This window comes from Pungitius pungitius, chromosome 15 (assembly GCF_949316345.1).
Source record: "Pungitius pungitius chromosome 15, fPunPun2.1, whole genome shotgun sequence".
Taxonomy (NCBI): Eukaryota; Metazoa; Chordata; class Actinopteri; order Perciformes; family Gasterosteidae; genus Pungitius; species Pungitius pungitius.
The window spans coordinates 3,188,864-3,210,672 of NC_084914.1; the positions used below are offsets into that span (position 1 = coordinate 3,188,864).

The window sequence follows — 21,809 nt, forward strand, 5'->3', positions numbered from 1 at the left end:
AACACCACTGATGCAGGTCTAGTCCCCCGGTAGGAAGCAGAATACCACGGGAATAGAGACGGGCTTAATAGGAATCTGTAAAGTGTGTGTAGATTCAGACAGGACACCACAAGTAATGGACAAATTTTACAACCCTGGAAACACAATTCATTACAAATTAATAAATGAACCCAATTTCAGAGGCCTATTACGTCCTATTTTAGAGTAAATATTTGATGAATTCCTAATGAATGTGCGCTCGAGAAGCTTGTGAAAGGGGTTTTGTGGTTGATTGACATACATTCCAGTCGAAGCCCACTATTATAAAAATAATCTGGCCTGTGAATTAAACAGAGTCTTAAGTCTCATTAGAGGTAAAACACTCCTTAAAAGGTTGAAGAGGAGGTCATTACTGTTCACACGGCGCCGGTCTTATAACCCGTGTTACGTCTTTTGCCTGACACTCGTTTTCATAACGAAAACCAACCAATCGCTTCCGAAGGCCGCCGACGGTTGCTCGGGGCGCCGGAGCTGCGGATCGCGGCGCGAGCTGGCCGACAATCACTCGTTGCGCTTTGTCACATTAAGGCGCGCTGCACCTCTGCGCCGTCTCCAGCGGCGATAACGAGGCTAAACTCTCCCGATCTAATGGTCGGTTAACCCGACGCGGGGCGACGCAGACGGAGTGCGGCTCACCGCCGCGGCGGAAACCAACCCGGCAAAACCTCGTTTAGCGCTTATTGAACGCAGGCTGGAGGAAAAAAAAAAAGAAAAAGAAAAGAAAAACATGCCGAAGCCTTGGCGAGGTAATAAAGACCGAACGAAACACAAAGGCAAAACAAACCAAAAGAATGCACACGGTACTGAGAGGGAAAAGCCACCAGCTTTTATGAAGACACAGACTTGGGTCAAAGAGAGAATGAAACCCATGAGATGCTCCTCGCCGACTTCTATTAAACAGAAAGGACAACGTCGACAAGGTGAGAGGGGGGTGGGGGGGGGGCTGCAGGTGACAGTGTGGTTACAGTGACTGTGGCATGCAGCAAGCCCAAGCGGTCATACGCTACCCTCTGCTCCTGGCTGGAGACGAACGTTTGGAAGCCGGGGGCGACCCCGAAGCCCAGCTGGTGGAGGAAAGGAGGCTCTGACTGAGTGTGAAGCTGCACCTTTATGCCGGCCTCATAGGACGTCTCATCTGGGGCGAGGGAACACAGCCCACATGGTTATCAAGAGTACCGGAGGGTGGGGGGGGTCGGGGGGGGGGGCAGCAAGAAGGCGAGGGGCCCTAACCCTGAACCTCCTGTGATCTTAGGAAGCAGTGTTAGCGGGACAGGTTGGTCCTCCTCGGGGGGGGGTTCGGTTCCTCCCTTTATCTTAGTTCTTCTCCTGTCGGTTCTGACACCTCACGAGTCACAGCTCCCCGGACCTTTGACCCGGTGGTTTCTCGAGCCTTTTCACGACGGCCCAATTCATTGAGCTCACCTTGCGAGCCGTCGACGCGCCTTTCAGCCGTGGCCCCTCGCGTCACGCTTATAAACTGTCAATCCCATATATAATTAAAAGAGTGCATGGATCACTTTCATATTCACTTTCTCTCTGAGACGTTTTGAATGATTGTACATTTTACAACGCAGGAGGAAGAGAAAAAGAAACGTTTCAAAACTGCTTCCCAGAAGTAGAATTTGTCATCTTTGTGGTGTGGTGTCTGTTTTAGGAGAGCGAACTCCGGCCCTGGATCATCCCATGTTATTCTGCTAAAACAGCGGTGTTAGATTTCATTCCATCGTTTATCTCAAGCTCGTAAAACTGACCCAGACCATTAAATTCACCAGCAAAATCATTTCATCTAGGCTCGATTAATTTGGCAGGTAATGAATTAGATTGAGTGCTAATTGATTGAGTATCAATTACAGGACTCCCAAGGACTCATTATGTGGTGGGAAATTTGAATGAGCCCGCGGCACCTTACAGAAATGTACTTGTACTTTCTCCAAGGTAATCATTGCAAAATCCTAAAATCCTTTTCCTTGACTTTCCTCGAATTTCCGTTTTTTTTTTGTGTGTGTGTGTGTCAGGTGACATTTCCCTTTTCAAAAGGCCGTTCTTTTTTGTCTTGCGTGCAATTATAGTGTGGATGAAACGAGCCCCAATTTGAATGCGTTGCCTTGGCAACATCAGGCGACTGCTGTAGTCTCATTACATTTGGAAGGGACGTCCATGTGAGCTCTGGGTTAAGACCTTCAGCTCTCGCTCTGCGATCAATTCGAGCTTAACTTTAGTTATTACTCTCTGTCCCCGAACTGAGGGGAGCGGGGGGGGGGGGGGGGGGGGGGGTTGAGGGCAAGAAACTAATTTCCCACAGAACCTTTTTAAACTCCCTCGATATCGTGTCCTAAACCTTCATTTCACAGTTTCCCTAAATCATAGTCCATTTAATCATCTTCTGAGGTCAGTTAAACAAAACGTTGGATTTTGGCTGGCAATGATTCCAGTGAGACAATTTCCTTAAAGGACATTCATCAAGGAAACCACCTTAAATTGGGCTTGTTTTGTAAATTGGGCTTATTGTTGTTGTGGATTTAAAGTTAAAACAGACACAGAAAATAAGCAGAGCAAAAATAAATAGATGAAAAGGGGTCGAGGGCGGCGGGGCGGAGGCCGAACGTTAGGTACCAGTTGCTGCTGACATGACACAAAAGTTTGAAAACCAGGAGCCACACCAAATCCCAGTTGGTCAATGAAGGGCGGCTCGTCCTGGCTGTGGATCTGAACCTTGATGCCCGCTTCGTAGGAGGTCTCATCTGTGGATACAGCACGCCACAACATGTAACAACAAACCCCCGACCTGATCCCGGGCCCGAAGCGCCGCTGGTCTGCATGGCGTTTACTTTGTGTGTGTGTGTGTATGTTTGTGTGTGTGTGTGTGTGTACGTCACAGACCTGGAGAGAGAGGCCCATGGAGATAACGCGCTAATGTTTGTGCAGACGATTACCTGGAGGGGTTAGAGCCCTTCATCAAGTGACGCGTCCTCTTCTTACAGAGAGGGACAAAGACACAAAAAAGAGTAGACGGGATTTCTCCCGACAGGACGGGGGGAAGGGGGGGGCGGGGGGGGGGGACCTCCACAGAGAAGGGCTGAGACGCACTCACCTGTCTCTCCCCACACCGGCAGGTACTCGTCCTGCTGGATGTCCAACATGATCTCCAGGCCGTTGCCCGTGCCGCCTTTCAGCGTGGTCAGCAAGGGGTTGCCGTCTAGTCCGGAGTTGAACGTGTAGCATTTTCCGTAGCGCGTGTAAATCTGCGGGAAAAAAAGAAAAGACGGCGCCGGCACCTTAACGGAGAAAGTCACAGGCGTAATTTGGGCGGGACAGCCGATGATTGCGAAAAGGCTCCGTGGTGATTTTAGAAAACAGCGGCGCTGGGGCGCTGATTTGAGGAATAACCGAGCTTTCCTCCGCAGCTGGCGGATAACAAATCTTTTACCCAGTTTCACTGCAGATCCCCCCCCCCGAGTGAGACGGATGGATTGTACTAGTTAGCGGTCGTTAAATAAGAAACATGTGAGGTGGAAACTCTCTGGACACACAAACTACCTCTAAAGTGGGTTTGTAAAAGATATTTGTGTCCCTTGAGATCCAAACTTCTGGATCGACGGGAAGCGGTGCCAGTGGAGCTCAGCGTCTGGATCTCTTTCAGATTAATGAGTCCAGGTGGCTCCTTTCAGCTTTTTCATCAGGGACGGATTTCTTTCCCCCAATTTAAGTAAAAATACGAGAAACACCAGGATCACTCAATTCTGTCGATTCAATTCAGACACCAAAATTCTAACTTATCGAGGCTGTTTGGAATCACTTAAACTCAAAAAGGGAAGTTCAAACCACATAGATCAAGCTTGTTGATAATTGTTAAACTGCCAGAATTAGGTATCCACCTCCTGATCAAATACAGATAACAAAGCCCCTCTTTTGCTTCACTGTAAATTGCAAAACGGGCAGTAGGTTGAAGTCATCTAGTGGTGGATTCACCCCCCCCCCCCCTCGCGCTAAGAGCTACAAACCCAACCGGCGTTTGCAAAGCCGCCCCCTGAGCACAGATCAGAGGTTCCGTGTCCACGGTCCCCTCGTGGTCCCCTCCCTCTCCCCTGGGATAACGAGCTGTGCCGAGGGACCTGTCACATTCAGATTTAAAAACGGGAGCTTCGTTCAGCCTCGCCGTTTGGATCCACCATTAGTGCCACCATCTGGCCCCCCAGGGACACCTGACACTCTGCAGCGTGCAGGGCTTTGCCCTCCAACTGACTCCAGACCAGCGCCAGTCGACGCAGTGACTCCTATTCAGATCTACAAGGATCCCACAGGGTTACCAGATCTAAATGATTCTCAGTGTTGTAGAAATAAATCCCCCCCCCCCCCCCACATGCAGATTTTTCACTGCAGAGGTTTCTCCGTTGAGCCTTCAGAAAAAGACGAGTACGAGTGGAATATGTTCAGACTGTATATTACGCCCGCCCGCCAGATGTTTCATTGGGAAAGCTACGATTTTAATTTGAACTGATTTACGACGGTTGAATTATTAAGGCTTTAATCCCTCTTCCTTAATATTGTTGTCACGGCGCATAAATCAGACAAAAAGGGGGAACAATTTAAAGAAATCGTAGTTTCCTCCACAACACGAAGGTGACTTTCAGGACATAAAGTTTAAGAAAGAAAAGAGCCGTCGTGTCCAAGAGGAAACAAAAGGACAGGAGACATCGACGCCTCGCAGCGCTCACATGAATAATTAACGCACCTTGTGCACAACACTCGTATCCACACCACCTTTCTCTCTACATACAGTGCTGAAGTTCCTGTGGGTGCAGCGTTCCCCTCGGAACCTGCACTCCAGCAGCATCTCCTCCAACTGGTGTCCGAGGCGTCCCATCATCTCCGTGGTGTTGGCGCCGCGGCCGGGCGGCGGGGCGTAGCTGTCGAAGTCCAGCAGGCTCAGGAGCCCCTGCTTGTGGCCGTCCCCGAGGAGGGACATGCTCCCCTCCATCACGGTGTGGTTGGGGTACATGAGGTCCATCCAGTAGCCGCTGTGGTACAGGTCCTCCTTGGTGAGCGAGGACACGCGGAACACGTTTTGGTTGCAGAAGGTGACGGCGGGGAAGGACATGTTGCGAGCCCACACCATGTAGATCTTGGTGACGGCGGGGTAGGACATCAGGTAGGAGATCCGATTCCAGGACCAGGTGCACAGGAGACTCACGCACAGGCAGAAGGCCATGATCCAGATGACCCGCTGGGGTTTGGACTTGTCCGGGGAGAAAACGAACTTCAAACCGTGGACTTTGGTCCTCATTATGAAGCGGAGCGTGACCTCCCTCCACGTGGGTTTCGGCGGGCTGGACCCGTTGCTATGGAGACGCGTCCCCCGGGCGTCTTGGCCCCTGCGCGGCGGCGGCCCCGGGGCGTCAGCTTCGCTCGTGGCCATGGTCGCTTAGGTCAAGGCAGGCGCGTCGCTACGTGCCGTTACTTAGAAGCCCACTGAAAGAAATCCCCCAATCACACACCAGGAGGGGGGGAGGGGGGGAGGGATCCTATCACACGTCCAGGTTTGTGTGCCACAGATCCCAGGTAGCAGCGGAGATTTCTGCCGTGAAGAGAAAAAAAAGGAAAAGGAAAGAGAGCCGAGGTTCGAGGAGGAGGGGGGGGGGGGGGGGGCGTTAAAATGATTTACATACTGATTCCTTGATGAGAGAAAGAGCCGAATCACTCCATTAACAAAAACCGCCACGCGTAAAGCATCACCGGTCCTTCACCAGAAGATGAAAGGACGTGATGATCGCAGATGTGAGCGACGGCTTCGCTCCCAGAGGCGATCACGGAAAATCCGGAGAGGCTTACCCCTGTTGCACTGATCTTTCACTCCTCCATCTCCCCCCCTCCAGTGGCAGACAGACACTTGCAGATTTCGTGCGTTTCTTTCTCTTTGTGCAGAACTCCTCCCTTTTTTCCTCCACAGATTAAATGGGAGATGCTTTTTTACACTGTTGACTTGCAGCCTGCAGAAAAGAACGTGGAGCGCGTTGCCTGTCTACATGCGAATGGAGAGTGAGGTGGAGCCAGTGGATAGAAATTGTTTTCCTCCGGCGATGAAGTAGACCCTCCAATGGAATAGAGCGAAGGGGGGGGGGGGGTGGGGGGCGCAACGAGGGAGGGGAGGGGGGTAGGTGGGGTTCAATGAAGGTAGAAATTATAATGAAACTCTGCAACAGAAAAAAAAAAAATAGAAATAAAAATGAAGTTTGATATTCTTTAATATTGGAGGATCCGCAGCTTCCTGGTGGATCAATAAACTGTATAATAGATAACCGAGGGGAGGCGGGTAGTTAAGAGTCAGGATGTGCTGGAAATAATCCCATTTCTGTCTTTTCTGCCAGTTTCAGATGTAATTTCCCAAAAGCAGTGCAGACGGGGCTGTGGGACACATTAAAGATGCTTTAAGAGGGAGGGTTGTGTTTGACGGAGAGCGCAGCTCCACACAGAGAGCGTTTCTCCTTTCTTTCATTATGTTTGCTGGAATCTTTTCGGGTCTGTAATGTGGCTGTTGGATGAGTAACCGGATCACAGCCCGGGGAGATGGACGACTGCGGAATAGCATTCTGAGATGTGGAGAAGTGCTGGATTACTGCGTGTTGCTGAAGTCGAGTCTTCATTGAGAATTGGATTAAAGCAGTTGGATTTAACCTGGTTTAAAGACACCAGACGGGTGGAAATGACTCATCGGCATCACAGGGTCTCGCTGACTGCAAACGGCGTCCTCAAAAGAAAACTAGATCATCTTTGAGTAAAGTTTAATGTCAAGTCTTCTTGTTGAAACAATGGTGAACGGCGTTTTGTGCGCGTACACAATGGAGAAAAACGGCAAAAGCAGCATTTTTTGTACCTAAATATGAAGGCAGAGCTAGCGCATGAATGCCTGCTTATGGACAATAATAAAAAGGATCCATAGCAGAGGCTTCCGTATTGTGGTGACGGTTATTTTCCCTGGGAGCCTTCGCAGTAAATTAATTGGCCGGCTCCAGCTTCCCTGACAGCCCCCCCCCCGCCGCCGCTTCCTCTCCTCCCAGCAAGACAGATTCTCTGCATTGTTTTTGTTTTTTCTCTTGACAAACACCCGGAAATTCTATTTTAAATAAATAGCGTAATCAAAGATTCCCTCTCTTTGTCTGGAGAGGATCCATTGGAAGGGAAGTAAAGCGCCGGACCGTGAAAACGCAGCAATAAAAAGAGGGGAGAAATAATAATGCTTCCAGTAGATGTTTCCAACGATAACGTCTCATCACACACAGATGCGCCGCAGCTTCTCCGCCTATCGAGCAGCTGCATTTGTGTTGTCCTCCATTCGTGCTTTCTTTGGAGAAACGTCAATGGACTGGGAGTAACTGGTGGGTTGATTGCTTTTGTTCAGCAGAAGCACGGCCGGACGCCTCTCCTGGTCAGAGAATCGTCCCTCGTCAGCGATTTGAGCCAAGCGGCTATTTTGTTTTTTTATTACTCCCAGCTGCACACAGCCATGCAGGGCAATCACGGGCTCTGCACCAGCTGTTCCCCCGTGTGCTGCACCGCAGCACCAGTGTGGCCTCAAGCACCAGTTTGCCGTATCAATGAGGCCATTCACTTTTTTTTTTTTTTTTTCTTCGGACCTGTTCAGTTGAATGTCACTGATTGGCTGTGGTCCTGTTACGTGTCCCTGCATCATTATTATTATTATTCCTTGTCTCAGAATCAGAGTCCATTTATTGCCACACATGTTACACATAGAGGAATTGGGACTTGATGAAATAGAAGCATAAAGCATATGTTTTTTGGATAATCAATCGACGAAAAACTTCTGGACGTTGAGGGTTTGCGTCGTTTCTCCGTCGGGCCACTTGGGGGCAGCAGAAACGAGCTGCGAGCACAACGCCGACGGGGCGTGGCGATTCCAGGACGATACGTAACAGACCCGAGCAGCCGCCCGCTCCTTCCGACGTCCAGCGGAAACAGATGGGTTTAGTAATCACAACTCGGGGTCGTTGATGGGGACTGCTTTGCATTTTCCAAAATGCAGCTATTATGCAGATGGAGAACGTGTTCGTAATTGTTCGTGCAAAAATACTGATTGGCATGTGTTTCTCCCCCCCCCCCCCCCACTTGGGTTGTCGGAAATGGAACATTGCGTCAACCCGGCGCAACACTCTGCAATAACTCTTCTCCACTCAAGTCTACAGATTGAGAATGTTCCTTTTTTTAAAATTTGACACAGTTATCACTTCAGTGTGCAGTGACCTTTTGAAGCCGTGTTTGTTTGTTTGTAAAATCATCCATTTCATTAAAATATCCTCTCCGCTGCAATCACTAAAGTCTACGGCGCGCTGCGGGCGGAATGCGGTTAAGGAGGATGAGCGATTCTCCGTCTCCTCCAGCTGAAAGCACATTCTGCAGCTCCCACACTTCTATTGTAAGCTTCCCCTGGATGCGAAGACTTTTCATCTTTATCTCAGTCTTCGAGCATGCAATTAGTGAAACGTGGTGTGGTGCGATGTGCCAAAATGACGACGAGCGGTCGCTTTCCGTCAGATGGCGAAGTAAAACAGCGTTTGAAAGAAGCCCCTTTTTGGGATTTGTTAATTGGTCGGGCCCGGCTTTAAGAGCAGCTCGGTGATCCTTGACACCCGGCGTCCTCCTCAGCCTCGGCCCGGTAGAACCGTACCCCGGAGGGCTCATTAGAGGAGGAGCACAGCCTCGACTGAGGAGAGCCAAGAGCTCCTCCAAGGCCCAGTGAAGGATGTAATCCTGGCAGCACATCAGAAAAGAGCGCCGCGCTGAGAATGAGAGCTGCGTCCCGACATTGCCGTCCCGTGATTGGTCGATTATCGGACGCACAGTTTGATGGCCGACTCGGAGTCAAGAGAAAATGGCAGAAAAACATTTGGGTCTGGGCTTATCGATTGGGACTGCTTGATGTGGTTCTTAACCTTCTATCATGGGGAAAATAATATTTCATCTGTATGTAGAGAAAAAAAACGTAATGACCTCAGCAGTCGTGAGGGGCATTTGATCGGCTCAAAGGTTCGTTAATTGGGTCAATAAAACGTTTAAAAGACAACTAAGTTAGTTGTAAATGAAAGGAAATAGTCCAACAACTAATGATTAGTTTTATTATCAATCAATATGCCAAATATGTTGATAAATGCTGTTTATATTTAGGAAAAAAATACAAAATCATATATATCATCGATATATATAAAAAAGATATTATATTCATGTCATTACTATCATGATTATGATTACTAGTGAAGAAATATTCCACATGAGTTGCACTAGAGTTCCCTAAAGTATTTTTACATGCAGCTAATCAGAATCACAAAAACTCCCCAGAGGAGAAGTGGTGTGTGACGCGTCAGAGACGGAACATCTGCATTGAGGGACGTCACTCTGCTTCTTTAGCAGAGGGAGACATCTTGTGGCCTGCCTCTAAATGAGCTAACCTCCGTAAAATACAACGCAGACACTCTGTATGCTGCCCCAGTAATGCAACCGAAGCAAAAATGGATTTCCTATTTTTTTTTTCTATGAGGGGCTTAGAAATACCTCATTTAAAATACATCAAAAAGCAGGAAATACTGACCTGTACTTTTTGAGAAGAAGTAAATAAATAAAACCAAAAGCAGTTTTAGAGGACATTCACTGTAAATCTTGCTCATAAAAAAAAAAAAAGTGCAGCATCAGTAAACATCTCCGACGCAGCACATGTACATTTATCCCCCCCCCCCCCCCCCCCCCCCCCACGGAGCAGGTGGAGAGTCTGTATCAATGAGGAACAGATGCTCCCGGCCACACCTGCCATCTCGTTCCCCCGTTCCATGCCAGGAAGATTCCAAAAACACACACACACACACACACACACGCACACACACACACACGCACGCCAGTGTGCTGTCACTCAAGCTTTCAGTCTGCAGCCCCGAAGTCACACTTTGATAAACTCACTCCTCATATTTCCTCACCGGTGCTTTCAATTGCAGAGATAAACTCCCCCTCGCCCCCCCCCCCCCCTTCCCTCCCTCTCCCCCTGGTTCAAAGAAACATCATCACATAATCTAAAGGCTTCTTTGAACATGACATCACCACTCGCAGTTTTAAAGCGTTTTTGCCGTGCACGGCGACCCGTGGCGCCGGGGGGGGGGGGGGGGGGAACCTCGGGTTCGCTTGAAAGGAAATAGCGGCGCTGCAGACGGCGCGGGGCGTCGCTCCTTGTCGTCCCCCGTGGGAGACCCCCACTCCCCGAGGCCATTAGTGGTAACAGAAGCCGAAGCGTGGGCGCGGGAGGCAACCGAAGAGCAAAAAAAGGTCCGTGCCCGGGAAAACCGTGAGTTCACAACACGCCGGCCCTATTGGTTTCTTCGGGACGGAGCGCCGCTTGTATCCGATGTCTAAATCCTAACAAGGCAATAAACTTAAGAGCTTCCGTCGACTGGCATCTCCAACGTAATATCCGCTTCCCGGAGTGCAAGTCAGCGGGAAAGAAAAGCCTCCGCGGCTATGAATTCCCCGCCATTCCTCTTCGGCGCCATTGATGCGCCTGCCAATACGGCACTTAGAGCGCCGGCGGTGAGTAATGGAACAAACACTTGAGGTATTTGGGGGCACACCGGTTGTGCTGTGGAGCTTCATTGGATCCCTCTCCCTTTCCCGCGTAATATCGTGCTCCTTTGCACACGTCCTTCCCCCCCCCCCCATCTCTCCTGATTCATCCAGCTGTGGGCCGGACGCCAAAAGTCCCACGGAAGTCAGAATTCACTCTCTCCTGTCACCTTCGTTTCCACTTTGTCCTTCTCCTTCAACTCCAACACCCCCCCCCGTTATCCATCTCTCTTTTATAAGCCGCTGCTCTTCGGTCTTTTTTCATATCTCCTCTCACTGCCTTTCACTCAATCCGGACTTTTGCTTCCTCTACTTTCCGTCTTTGACCTCTGAAGGGGATGGAGTGAAACACCGACTTCCTGCTTCGGAGACCAGGCCTCGACGGACGCATCCCGATGCAATAGGAAAAAAAAAAAGTGGTGAACACTTAAATGCGCCACAATCAACTCGAGTCAGCTGATCCTCTGAGACGGCGATCGGATGGAATGACATCATGCCAACCCCCCCCCCCCCCCCGGCGTGCGCCCCGCTCACGCGGACTGACGGGCGATTTATTCGGTCGGCGCCAATCTTGCGGTTTTAATCCACAGCGGCGAGTCGGGCCGCGCCGGGGGTTTTCTTGCGCTTCGGGCCGTTAACGAGGCGATCAATCACGCGGGGGTTCACAGAGGGGCGCGGCGCAGCGACGCGAGGGAGGCGCAGCATCCATTTTGATAATGAAACATCAGCCTCGGCAAAAAAAAGTTCTTCGACCTGCCGCCTGAGTTGAAATCGGAACCCGTTTTTGTTAATATAATGCTGAGCGGAATCGTTCACACGCACATTAAGTCAGAAATCAGAATAAAGCTTTTTACCACAGTTCTCTCCCTGATATTTAATTCACTTCACATGCAAGGCGATGTTGATGTATATATATTTATAGCACAGGGTGGAACATTTCCAGCCTTCCATACTTGTTCTCCTCCATCAAAATACAGCAAAAAAATATTTCATTACTTTATGCAGAGGGAATAATTGCACTTGGGGGTATTATCTCTCTGAGAAGTCTCAATGCTACTGCACCCATATCCGACTCATTAGCATAAACATCTGGTCTTTCCTGTCACTGTAGGAAAGCTGTAGGGACTTTGTCACATAAACAGTTATACATCTAAAAGAGAGAAATCACACACTTTAAGTGTTTCACACCGGAAAAGGGAAGAATGTTTTAGCAGCATATCAAAATGCAGAGGACTCAAAAAGTGAAATACACCAGCGGAGGCATTGCAAGCATCTTTTGCATAATCCCACATGCAGAAAGCTAATTATCAGATGTTGTCTAGACCCCGCGTGAGTCATCCCGCGCTGATGCTCCTGAAGTATATAATGGCCCATCTCGATTCCATCACATCTCATCTCCTGCGAGAGGACTTGCTCTGAGCCTCCCACGGTAAGATCAGCAGGCTGAGGAGGCAGCGCCATGAATATTTAATTAGCCCCCCTCTATACTTAGGCCCTCGGAGCGTTTCCAGTTTCTGACATTTAGCTGAAATCTGCCCTTTGCCCGCGTGGACGTGAAAGAGCTAAGGTCACCTGACCAACCACATCGGTGTGTCCCAATCTCCCTTTTTGAGCCTTTGTGTTTTGGGTTTGGGAACCCAGATCTGGTCTCACTATTGTTACTCAAGTCTGACGCTCTGCTTGAAGTTGATGTCAGGTTAGACGTGGATTTAACACATCTAATTCACTAAAGTTAATAGTAGAAATCGTTTGGCTCGTTTTCACTGATGCCCTGATGTTCTCAAAACTATATTGCGCAGCATGACGAGCTCAAACTGGTGCACGGCTGCCATCGCTCCAACCAATGGGCTATTTCATCGAAATACAATCCCTCCCCCGTCCGTCTCTGCAGCAGGACGATTAGGTTCCTGCTGACGTGATTTTTATCTCTTTGGTTGAGACCTGAGACTTTAGGAGAAAAATGAATGGGATTTAACAAAGCCGAAGGCACAACAAGTTTTAAGAGCGACTTTGTCGTCACAAAAGTGACACAATTCTGTTCTGCAGACAATGTGTTAGGTGTGTAGAGACAACACACTGGACAACGTGGCGCCTCCGCTAGTATCCTTCTGAGGTGTTCACTGAAAAACTAAAACAAATAATGTATTAAAAACTCTGGTGGTTTTGAAAACGCCATATGTTGGCTCCATAATGCATGATGCGTGATGTCACCAGAGAGTTGCTGAGCCATATGGCACCTTACTGCTTTACATCTTTCTGAGGACATTATTTGAGGAAGTAACTCTCATTTATCCTTCAAGAAAAAAAATACTATTAATAATAGTAGAAAAGAAAAAATCGGACAGTAAAAATATTTCCATTAGAAATATCCGTCTACTTTTGGTGGGGACCATAGAGACGAGGCGAATATTATTATTATCAGATTATTATTATTATCCCCCATACTTGTTGTTCCCTCTAGAGCTTCTTAATCTTTCTAAAAAAAAAAAAAAATACGGTTTGGGGGCCTTTACTAAAGAAACAATTAGGAATGACAACATAATTTGAATGAAGTGAAGCATCTTTCCCTAATGATGTCTCATGTGTCTCATCACGACAAAGCTCAACTTCTATAAAAAATAAATAAAGAAAAAACCTTTGTCACAGCCGAGCTTTGCTTTAATGTCTTCTGGTGTTCATAAACATAATCTGACTCATACTTCATTTCACCGTGGGCTGAATGAAGCCTTCAAAATGTTGCATTGTAATGACTATTAAACAGGTCGCAGTTGGCGAGATTTGCCAAAGGCTTCTTCCTACGATCAAATCTCTCCAACTTTGTATAAAATGAAAGGAAAACAGAGTTTTATATTTTCTAAATAGTCTGCATTTGCCGCACGAGGTAATTCTTCTTGCCCCTCTCACAGCTCACCCCCCCCCCGTGTGGGAGCGCATCCCCTGAATGGGGCTGAACCCCCGCCGTACTCACGGTGGTGAAGTTCTCCGGGCCGCAGTCCTTGCCTCGATACTTGCAGTCGAGCAGCATCTCGTCTATGTTGTGGCTCGTCCTCTGCACAAACTCCAGCATGTTGAAGGTCTTGCTGGGGAAAAACTTGCTGTCGTCCGTCGGCTGCCCCAAAGCGGCCAGGAAGTCGTCGAAGTCGCCTTGCTCCACGCCCAGGAGCCCGGCCATCCAGAAGATGTCGTTCCTCCGGATCTGCGACTTCCGGTAGCTGTTGTAGTTGCATATGGTGATGGCCGGGAAGGACATGACGGGGCTGTCCATCTCGTCCAGGATGGTGACATGGGGGTACTGGTAGTACTCGATCACGCGGTCGGCCACTTGGTAGAGGAAGATGGACAGGGAGGAGCTGAACGCGGCGGCCCAAAGCAGCCGCCGAACGGTCACCCCGCCGGGCAGGAAGATGTGGCTGAGGCCGTGGAGGGAAGAGTTGGCCCCGAACACGGTGATGTCCGAGGGTGGACGGGGCGCTTCCTCCTCTGGGGCTCCCATAGTCACCGGGAGGTTTACGAGTTTGCGCGTTGCGTGGATGCGGCGGTGCTGCAGAGATGACCCTGCTGAACTGCTGGTGCAGGAGGGGAGGCTGGATGAGACAGGGTCTAGTTTCCTCTTGGAACCCAGGGGGAGGGCGAGGGGTTGGGTATCTGGATCTGAGGAGCAGCGATGGACGGTTACGTCGACCAATCCCGATTGAGATCTTGGAGGGCACGTTCAGAGATCCGGTTTCATTTGGGAAGTAAGACCCGATCCCAGTGCGGGCCGCGAGGGAACAGAGCAGACAGAAATACGGCAGAGATGCAAACTAAAGCATATTCAATTTAGCCAGCGCTAACAAACACTCATTATTTGGGCTTATGCAACCATTATTTATGTGGACACAGCTTAATGCTGCTTCTTTGGACAATGCTTTAAACCTAATGCCTCAATGGGCCAATCACAACCCGCAGGAGACCACACGTGGCCTGCAAGCTAAAAACAATTCTCTTCTTCTTTGGTCCAGAAAGATCTGATGTTTTACAGACACAAAATGTCAGCAATTCCCACTTAGCATCACATTTAGTTACAGCTGCATACAAAAGCTTGAGCTGGCATGAACAACAGCAATCATCTATTATCCCCTGAGAAGCTACACTGGGGGAATAGTTTAGTGCCTTCCCAAATGGAACCTTATTGGAGGCTGCTGTGAACAAACGGAGTGTTACTCATTCACGCTTTCCATTAAGCTTATTAGAGTTGGCAGGTTTCAAAGCTGGCAATCTTCTCGGAGCCAAATATTTCTCATCTGTAGGGTAACATCACCCCTCTTCGACTTCCTTGCAGCGATTACACACCAAACAATGATGTAAGTCCCTCGCGGGAGTCAAAGCCGGCATCGATACACTGCATAAATTCTCAATAGCCTCCCTGAAACCGTTAAAAGGATTATTTTTTAACACTTCAACTAGCCGATGCAAACATCATCTTCTGTCCTAATGCAGCCCCCCCTGTTTGGTAGCGGCATAAAATATGAATGCCTTCTCCTGCATACATTTCAGCTCTTGGGCAGAGGTGCAGGCCCGAGGTTGTTCCAGTGCGTCCTGATAAGGATCCGTCCCTGAAATGGATTTGCTCGGAGTTGCATTCATTCATTCAAATTAAGTAAATGAGTTTTGAATTACTCGGCCGAACATCTCTGCAACACGTCTTCAATCCCACGTCAGGACTCTTCAAAATGTACCCGGTTTACTTATTCCCTCACGTCTGTCAGCCGCTAATCTCTCTCTCCATCATCCACACCTCCACCCCCCTGCACACCTTGTTACTCTCCCACGTTAAATCAATCCGGTAGTGCACTGCAACGATACATGGTGTCCATCATTGAAAGGACATGTAGTAATTGAAATGTATTATTACACAACATCATCAGTATCCATCAAGGACACAAGGCCACATCAGCATTCACAAGGAGGCCCGTTTCAGTCTGATATTGACTCTGCTTCTGGCTTTGTTCCTGTTCTTCACCGACTCTTCAGGGAAACGCCGACTGGCGGCTTGTAGACTGCTAAACGCGGCTCTGTCCCTCCCGTTGCCTCTTGCAGTGAGCTTTTCTCTGAAAAACAGCTGCCACGTTGATGAGCGCTGCGACGGGGTCCAATGAAAACAATCGACGTTGCCATCAGTACCCGAACGTCTCCGAAACACTCCGGAGAGCAGATGGGGAACTTGGGTGGAGCCCGACACATGACCCCTTGCACTTGTATTACATGCAGTGTTTTTATCCGTTGTTAATGTAGACGTATTGATTGGGGCGGCTAACGTTACCAGTGGGGCTGTCGGCGCTAAATGCTGTTAGCATTGATAAAGTGAGAAAGGGAAGCATAGGCCATGCGTTATGATAACTACATATATATATGCCTCATTGTTTTTTGACAGGCTATAAGTGTATTTATTTCAATTGAGCAATGTGTACCTTACATCTGTGCTGGTCTCTTTAAAGAACCCAGCAATCTTTCTACATTAACCACAGCAAATGTAAAAGTGTTCAAAGCCCATTTGTGCATTAGTGGGTCCAAACTGTGCCAAGTAAAGGCCCTGCGCAATCAATACAGCGTGGAGGTTTTCCAGGTGCTTTAAGTCCGGTGTACTGGGCTTATGTGCTGCCGGGAGAAATCAGCGATTCAGTACATCACAGCTTCTCTGTGCCCGAAAACACTTTATTTTACTCGGCAGCGAGAAGGTGCCCAAGCTTCAAGCTGCATTCACGCGTGTCCAAATTACAAGAATCTTTGGAGACTAAGTGCTCTCGCTCATCAATGGCTCTGTACCCCGACCGTGTGGAGAATGTCGGTCTGGGGGATGTGACGGCAGACAGAGCGCCATTTTCACCGCGCCGAAAAGGTCATTTGAACACGGAGTTTCAAACCGTTCCTCTCAAGGTCCTATTTTTTTTTTTTAAATATACAAAAATTGGCGAAGCTTCCTCCGCAGAATGGTTCCTGCAGATGGAAGAGTCCGTCCTGCTCAAGGGCACATCAAGAGAAGAGACTCTATCCAACCGTCTGCTGGTTGGTTTCCCCACATGTCGAGAGGCCTTTCATGTCGCCCCGGAATCAAAACAGCAGGAAGGAGCCAAGTTTTAAAGTGCTGAGCTTACATGAGTGTAACGACACATTGAAACATCAATACGCCTTACTGCGAAAATGATGAACAAGCAGGCAAATGAACTCATTAAAGGGAAGGGATAGAGAACCGCTGGGATTCATATCTAAATGTTTTCTTCCCCCCCCCCCCCCCCCCCTTCATGAAAGAAGATTTTTTTAAATGCAGTCAATCATAATCTGGGACTTCAGTGAATGTAGATTGCAGCTGGTTTCAATTTTGCCAAACCGGAAACTGGCTAAAAATAATGAGAAAATTCAATATTTCCGTATTGACCCTCCTGGAATCCTTGATAAATTGGGTATAATAAAAACAAGAGGAAGATGCTGTTGGTGTTGTTTCCACAGCAGTGGTTAACCGTACCCTGGATTTGCTTCACAAAAAGTGTGATCTGTGAATTGTGTCTGACAGAACCCACTCCTCTGTGTGATTACATTCCTAATAATTCTAATTCCATGTCTGAAGTTATTCAGCAGGCCCCAGCACACAGCTGCCAGAGTAATCAAAAAGAGTATAATAGGCAGGAAAGCTTCACTGGGCACTTCAAGGGACCTTTCAAAAATTCATTTTCCTACATATAAGACAGCAATTAGCTGCGAGTACAGTTAAGGGGAATGAAAGGTGACTTTTCTCCCATCCGGCCGTTTGAAAACCACATTGGAATGAAAACTGTCAACTCAAATTGCATTTGCATAACTTCCAAGCCTTCGTCAAGAAGGGAACATACAGAGAGGGTATGAGACAGGTTTGTCTGGGTATTGGGGAACAGTGCCGAAGCACCTTGTCCACAGAGGAACGTATTTCAGATGATTTTGGACAACTGTCCAGATATGTCGATGTCAATTATGATCAAGAGAAAGTTATATATAGAGAAAGTTGTCCGAGGCTTTAATCTCGGGAATGCCATTAGGGAATGTTGGCACCTTGGTCCACCTTGACCTATGGGAGATGTTTTAAAGGGCTGCTGCTACCGTTTAGGCTGCATGCTGCATAGTGCCCCCCCTCTCTCCTCCCGCTTGGCTTGGCTAAGGCAAAGTAAGCCAACTGGATTAGCAATGACAGACGAATAGAGGCACTAAATGGCTCTCGCCAATAAATGACCCCCCCCCTTGCTCATTGTGCCTGGGCGTAAGTTTGCTTTGAGAACACCAGCTCGCATTCCAACCCACCCCCACAGCCGTTAATTACGGCGGCTACGGATCGCTCCGGACCGATTAATATACTGCGAGAGGGCGCTTGATTGTTTGACGGGAGCGGAGGAGGGGGGAGGACAGGGTCGCCGTCAGGGCTGCCCTCCCCCTGTGGGAGATTAGCAGGAAGTCCATCACAGGCGATGGCTGACACCTGCGCTGGCTTCATGGACGCCAGGGGGGGGGGGGGGGGGTGGGGGATCAGGCGGTTGCTCTCCGCCTCCCCCCCCGGCTTTCCGTTTGTTGTTTTGAGAGGCTTTCCCGCTGCGTCTGTTTGTTGAAAGTAAACAACTGGATGAGACTTTGTTTGCTTCGGGTAAACAATACATATCAAGTGGATTCTTGTCAATTTGCCCTTTTAATCACAAAACATTAGGAGAATTCTATTGATGAAATACTCCTTGCTTATCATTTTTAGTAGTTTTATTTAATAGATTTAGAAGAGTAAACAACATCACCTAACCTTTAATTCAAAATATAATCAAGAGTGTTAAAACTGCACTGAAACTGTTGCGTAACTTATTCATTTTCATAACTTCTTGTCTGTTTTCATCTCTTATAAATTGCCATATATTGTATTTACTTTTTCATTGTCTTTTCAAATCTGCCTCTATGCTTTCGAAACTGCGACAGGAATAAACCTGCCTTTCCCGCTCATCCATAATCGGCACCCACGTTTCAATATATTAGAAACCATCTTTCCATTTGAATCAATAAATCTTGTTTGAGTGTGTGTGTGTGTGTGTGTGTGTGTGTGTGTGTGTGTGTGTGTGTGTGTGTGTGTGTGTGTGTGTGTGTGTGTGTGTGTGTGTGTGTGTGTGTGTGTGTGTGTGTGTGTGTGTGTGTGTGTGTGTGTGTGACGTATGAACAACACACCGAAACCAATTACCTTCTTTCTTTACATCCCGCAGGCAACTTCAGCCTGAGAATCTACATGAACCGTCACGCGGGACGGGGCGGCCATGAGGTAGAATATTCGTGTCAAGGAGGTGTCACGGGCCTGCAGCAGCAGGCTCGGCTCAACTAATCTTCGGGCCTGTGATGGGCTGCGTGTGAAGCGTGAGGAATTCAATTAAATTGAGCAAGGAAACATTCACTCACAACCTGTGACATTAATCCACAGAAACAGCCTGCTGAGCACCTCTTCCCCGCCCTCCCCTCGGATTAACCGAGCAGCACACGATGCAAAGACACCGAGGCTTGTTTCTTTTTAAATGAAAGCTCTCTCTGACATGCTGTGGAGGTCCGAATAATGCAGAATATTGTCTAAAACGAACCGAGCCCCCCCCCTCCTCCAAAAAACGCAAACAGCGTCATCGCCTTTGTATGTGTGTGAGAAACATAGCGAGTGGTTCCTGAAGCTACGATTGCAAACGCTTGTTGATATATCTGAAGACACGAATTCAAAAAGATACGTCTGACCTTTCTCCATCAATTTGTGACCCGTTTGGGTTGTGACGGATAAATGAAAAGTCGGTGAGGGCAGCGACACGGTGAGAAAAAAAAAGAAAAAAAAAGCATTACAAAGAACGCTTTTGTGCCCTGATTCAATTATTGGAGGCTGGCAGCAGGTGGCAATGTTTATTTACCCAGATATGCAGTGTTGTGGAAATGTGCTAGTGTGACAGAGCCAGTGTCAGTGGATAGAAGAGATTCTCTACACCTGTGAAATCAAATGCAATCCACTTACAAACATAATGTTCAGCTTGTGTCAATTTCCCTACTATATTGTTATTTTTCATTATTGACTATGACGGATATGTAGTCGTTTGTAATAATCCATACAAAGCAGTGCAGTCTGGAATGAACACCCCTCATCCTCATACTTGTTCCGTGAAAGCACAACAATCAACATTTTGAGTAAAAATGAATAGCAGAGAGGAAATAACATATTTCAATTGGATAATTATTTAAATCTTAAACAACCCTCCATACAACAAGGTTGCATTACAAACAGAATAATACACACCTAGTGCTGCTGGTAAATACTAATGACAGTGTGTGAACATGGAAGCACACACACACACGCACACACAGTGTGTATTCCGTCATAGTGCAACTACGGAGCCACAAATCATTCTGTTAGTGTGGACAAACAGGCTATTTATCCATCCCCGTCCGGATCTGCTCCTGTCAGCACAGGCGAGCCGATTGGGTCTCTACGGAGACTTGTGAAGTCTGTGTTCTGTGAACTCGGATATTATGGGATTTTTTACACCCCCCCCCCCCACCCACCCACCCACCCATTCTCATGGATGTCGCATTCGATCGCTTTCATTTTAAGATGACTCAGGCCCTCGCATTCAAATGGAATATATTCATCAGATTCCACAGCAGATTGAACATCAATAAGTGACGGCTGTCGTTTTCGCTTCCGAGGCGTCTGGAACGTGATGCCCGCGTAAAATATGAAATTTGTGCCACAGGCGGCGCGCCTCCGAGCAGCTGGACACGCGGTGGCAGAAGCATCCGAGGTCTGGGACACCGGAGCCTTTGGTTTTAATTGAAGTTCACTCGTGTGGGAGATTACAGCGAGCTCTGGGGGCCCGGGAGAGGCGCTGGTACATGGCGGCGGAAGAGTACTTGGCTTTCCACCTATTACTCCCAAGCCTCCATGACCAATAGCATACACACGGGGTGGGAGGGGGGTACACGAGGCTGTCTCTGCCCCCCCCCGCTTGGTAAATGCTCTTATGGCGACAGCAGAGCAAAAGCCTCGCGGCGTCTCTAATGCGAGGACGGTATCTTTGTCCCGACACTGCGACGGCATCCGGTGACGCGTGAGGGATGGGGGCGGGGTCTTCTTAATGGCATGCTTTAGCCACACCCCTTCAAATCCACCCCGACGTACGGGCAGAACCAGGGAAGTTCACTGGTGTCCATGCAGCACAGACGCTCCTTAGTGCACAACGACTCGGGCGGAGCATCGGGCGGAAGTTCTAGAAAGCCCCCCCCCTCCCCTCACTGATCGCTCTCGAGCAGTTTGTGCGTTACTAGTGCGTTACTAGGGTGTGAGGAGAAGAGAAGAACAGGATTAGTTCTCGTGATGCATGGGAGGGGAGGTTTCAGGGCTGCAGATTTTTAATTTGTGAAGGATCATTAGCTGGAGCTTGTGGCTCAAGAGGGAGTGTGTGCGGGTAAGGGGGGGGGGGGGGGGGGGGACACTCGGGGGGGGGACACTCGGGGGGATACCAAGTGAGCCGGAGTCAAGCACCGTATATCCTCGGCTCGTCATCCAGTCCCCCTCCCACACATGCAGCAGTGAGTGTGGGCACGCGCTGTCGGGGCTGGGGTCTTGCTTAATGCCGCAGTCACTATGTAAAGTAGACACACACACACACACACACACACAGTGTGGATGCAACTGATTCAGATTTGCCTACGGGGTAAAAATAGATGTTTGCCAGCTACATTCCACCACCAACACGACTGCAGTACGGATCGTTCCAAGGACTCAAGGACGATTTGACGTCGTTGAAGTGGGAAACGCAACGCGACAAACAACCCAACAACAATCAGCAGCGCGTACCTGTGGCTTCCGTTAACCTACCACGGGGGCCTGATGATAATGTTCTACTAGTTTTGTCGCCCTCAGAGGAAATAAAACCCACGCTTAAGCACAAATACTGTCATTTGGCCCGAGGTGCTGTTTTGTAAGACGAAGTAGGGGTTAAACAGGCGTTTTCAACACGATTGGAAGAATAAACATGGATGTGGTTTCTTTTTCTTTTTTTTCTTTCATTCTTGAGCCCACTCATATATACGGTGCCTTTTCATATATACCCTCCCCCCCTCCGCCCCCTACAATCAATTGAAAATAAAGAAGA

At 48.5% G+C, this 21,809-nt stretch overlaps 1 protein-coding gene across 6 annotated transcripts in view; it reads right to left on the reverse strand.

Moving 5' to 3' along the window:
• asic1c (acid-sensing (proton-gated) ion channel 1c) overlaps positions 1-21,809 on the reverse strand; it is a 52,739-nt gene that overhangs the window by 4,478 nt on the left and 26,452 nt on the right. Inside the window, exons 1-3 of one of the 6 annotated variants that reach the window (XM_037457478.2) lie at positions 4,817-5,537; positions 3,131-3,281; positions 2,653-2,780 (exon numbers count right to left, since the gene is read on the reverse strand). In XM_037457478.2, the coding sequence (XP_037313375.2) occupies positions 2,653-2,780; positions 3,131-3,281; positions 4,817-5,455 (918 nt within the window). In that variant the 5' untranslated portion in view covers positions 5,456-5,537. Of the gene's footprint in view, positions 1-1,046; positions 1,175-2,652; positions 2,781-3,130; positions 3,282-4,816; positions 5,667-13,621; positions 16,865-21,809 lie in introns of those variants that run through there. The other 5 variants (XM_062557959.1, XM_037457477.2, XM_037457476.2 and 2 more) reach the window with 5 other exon arrangements.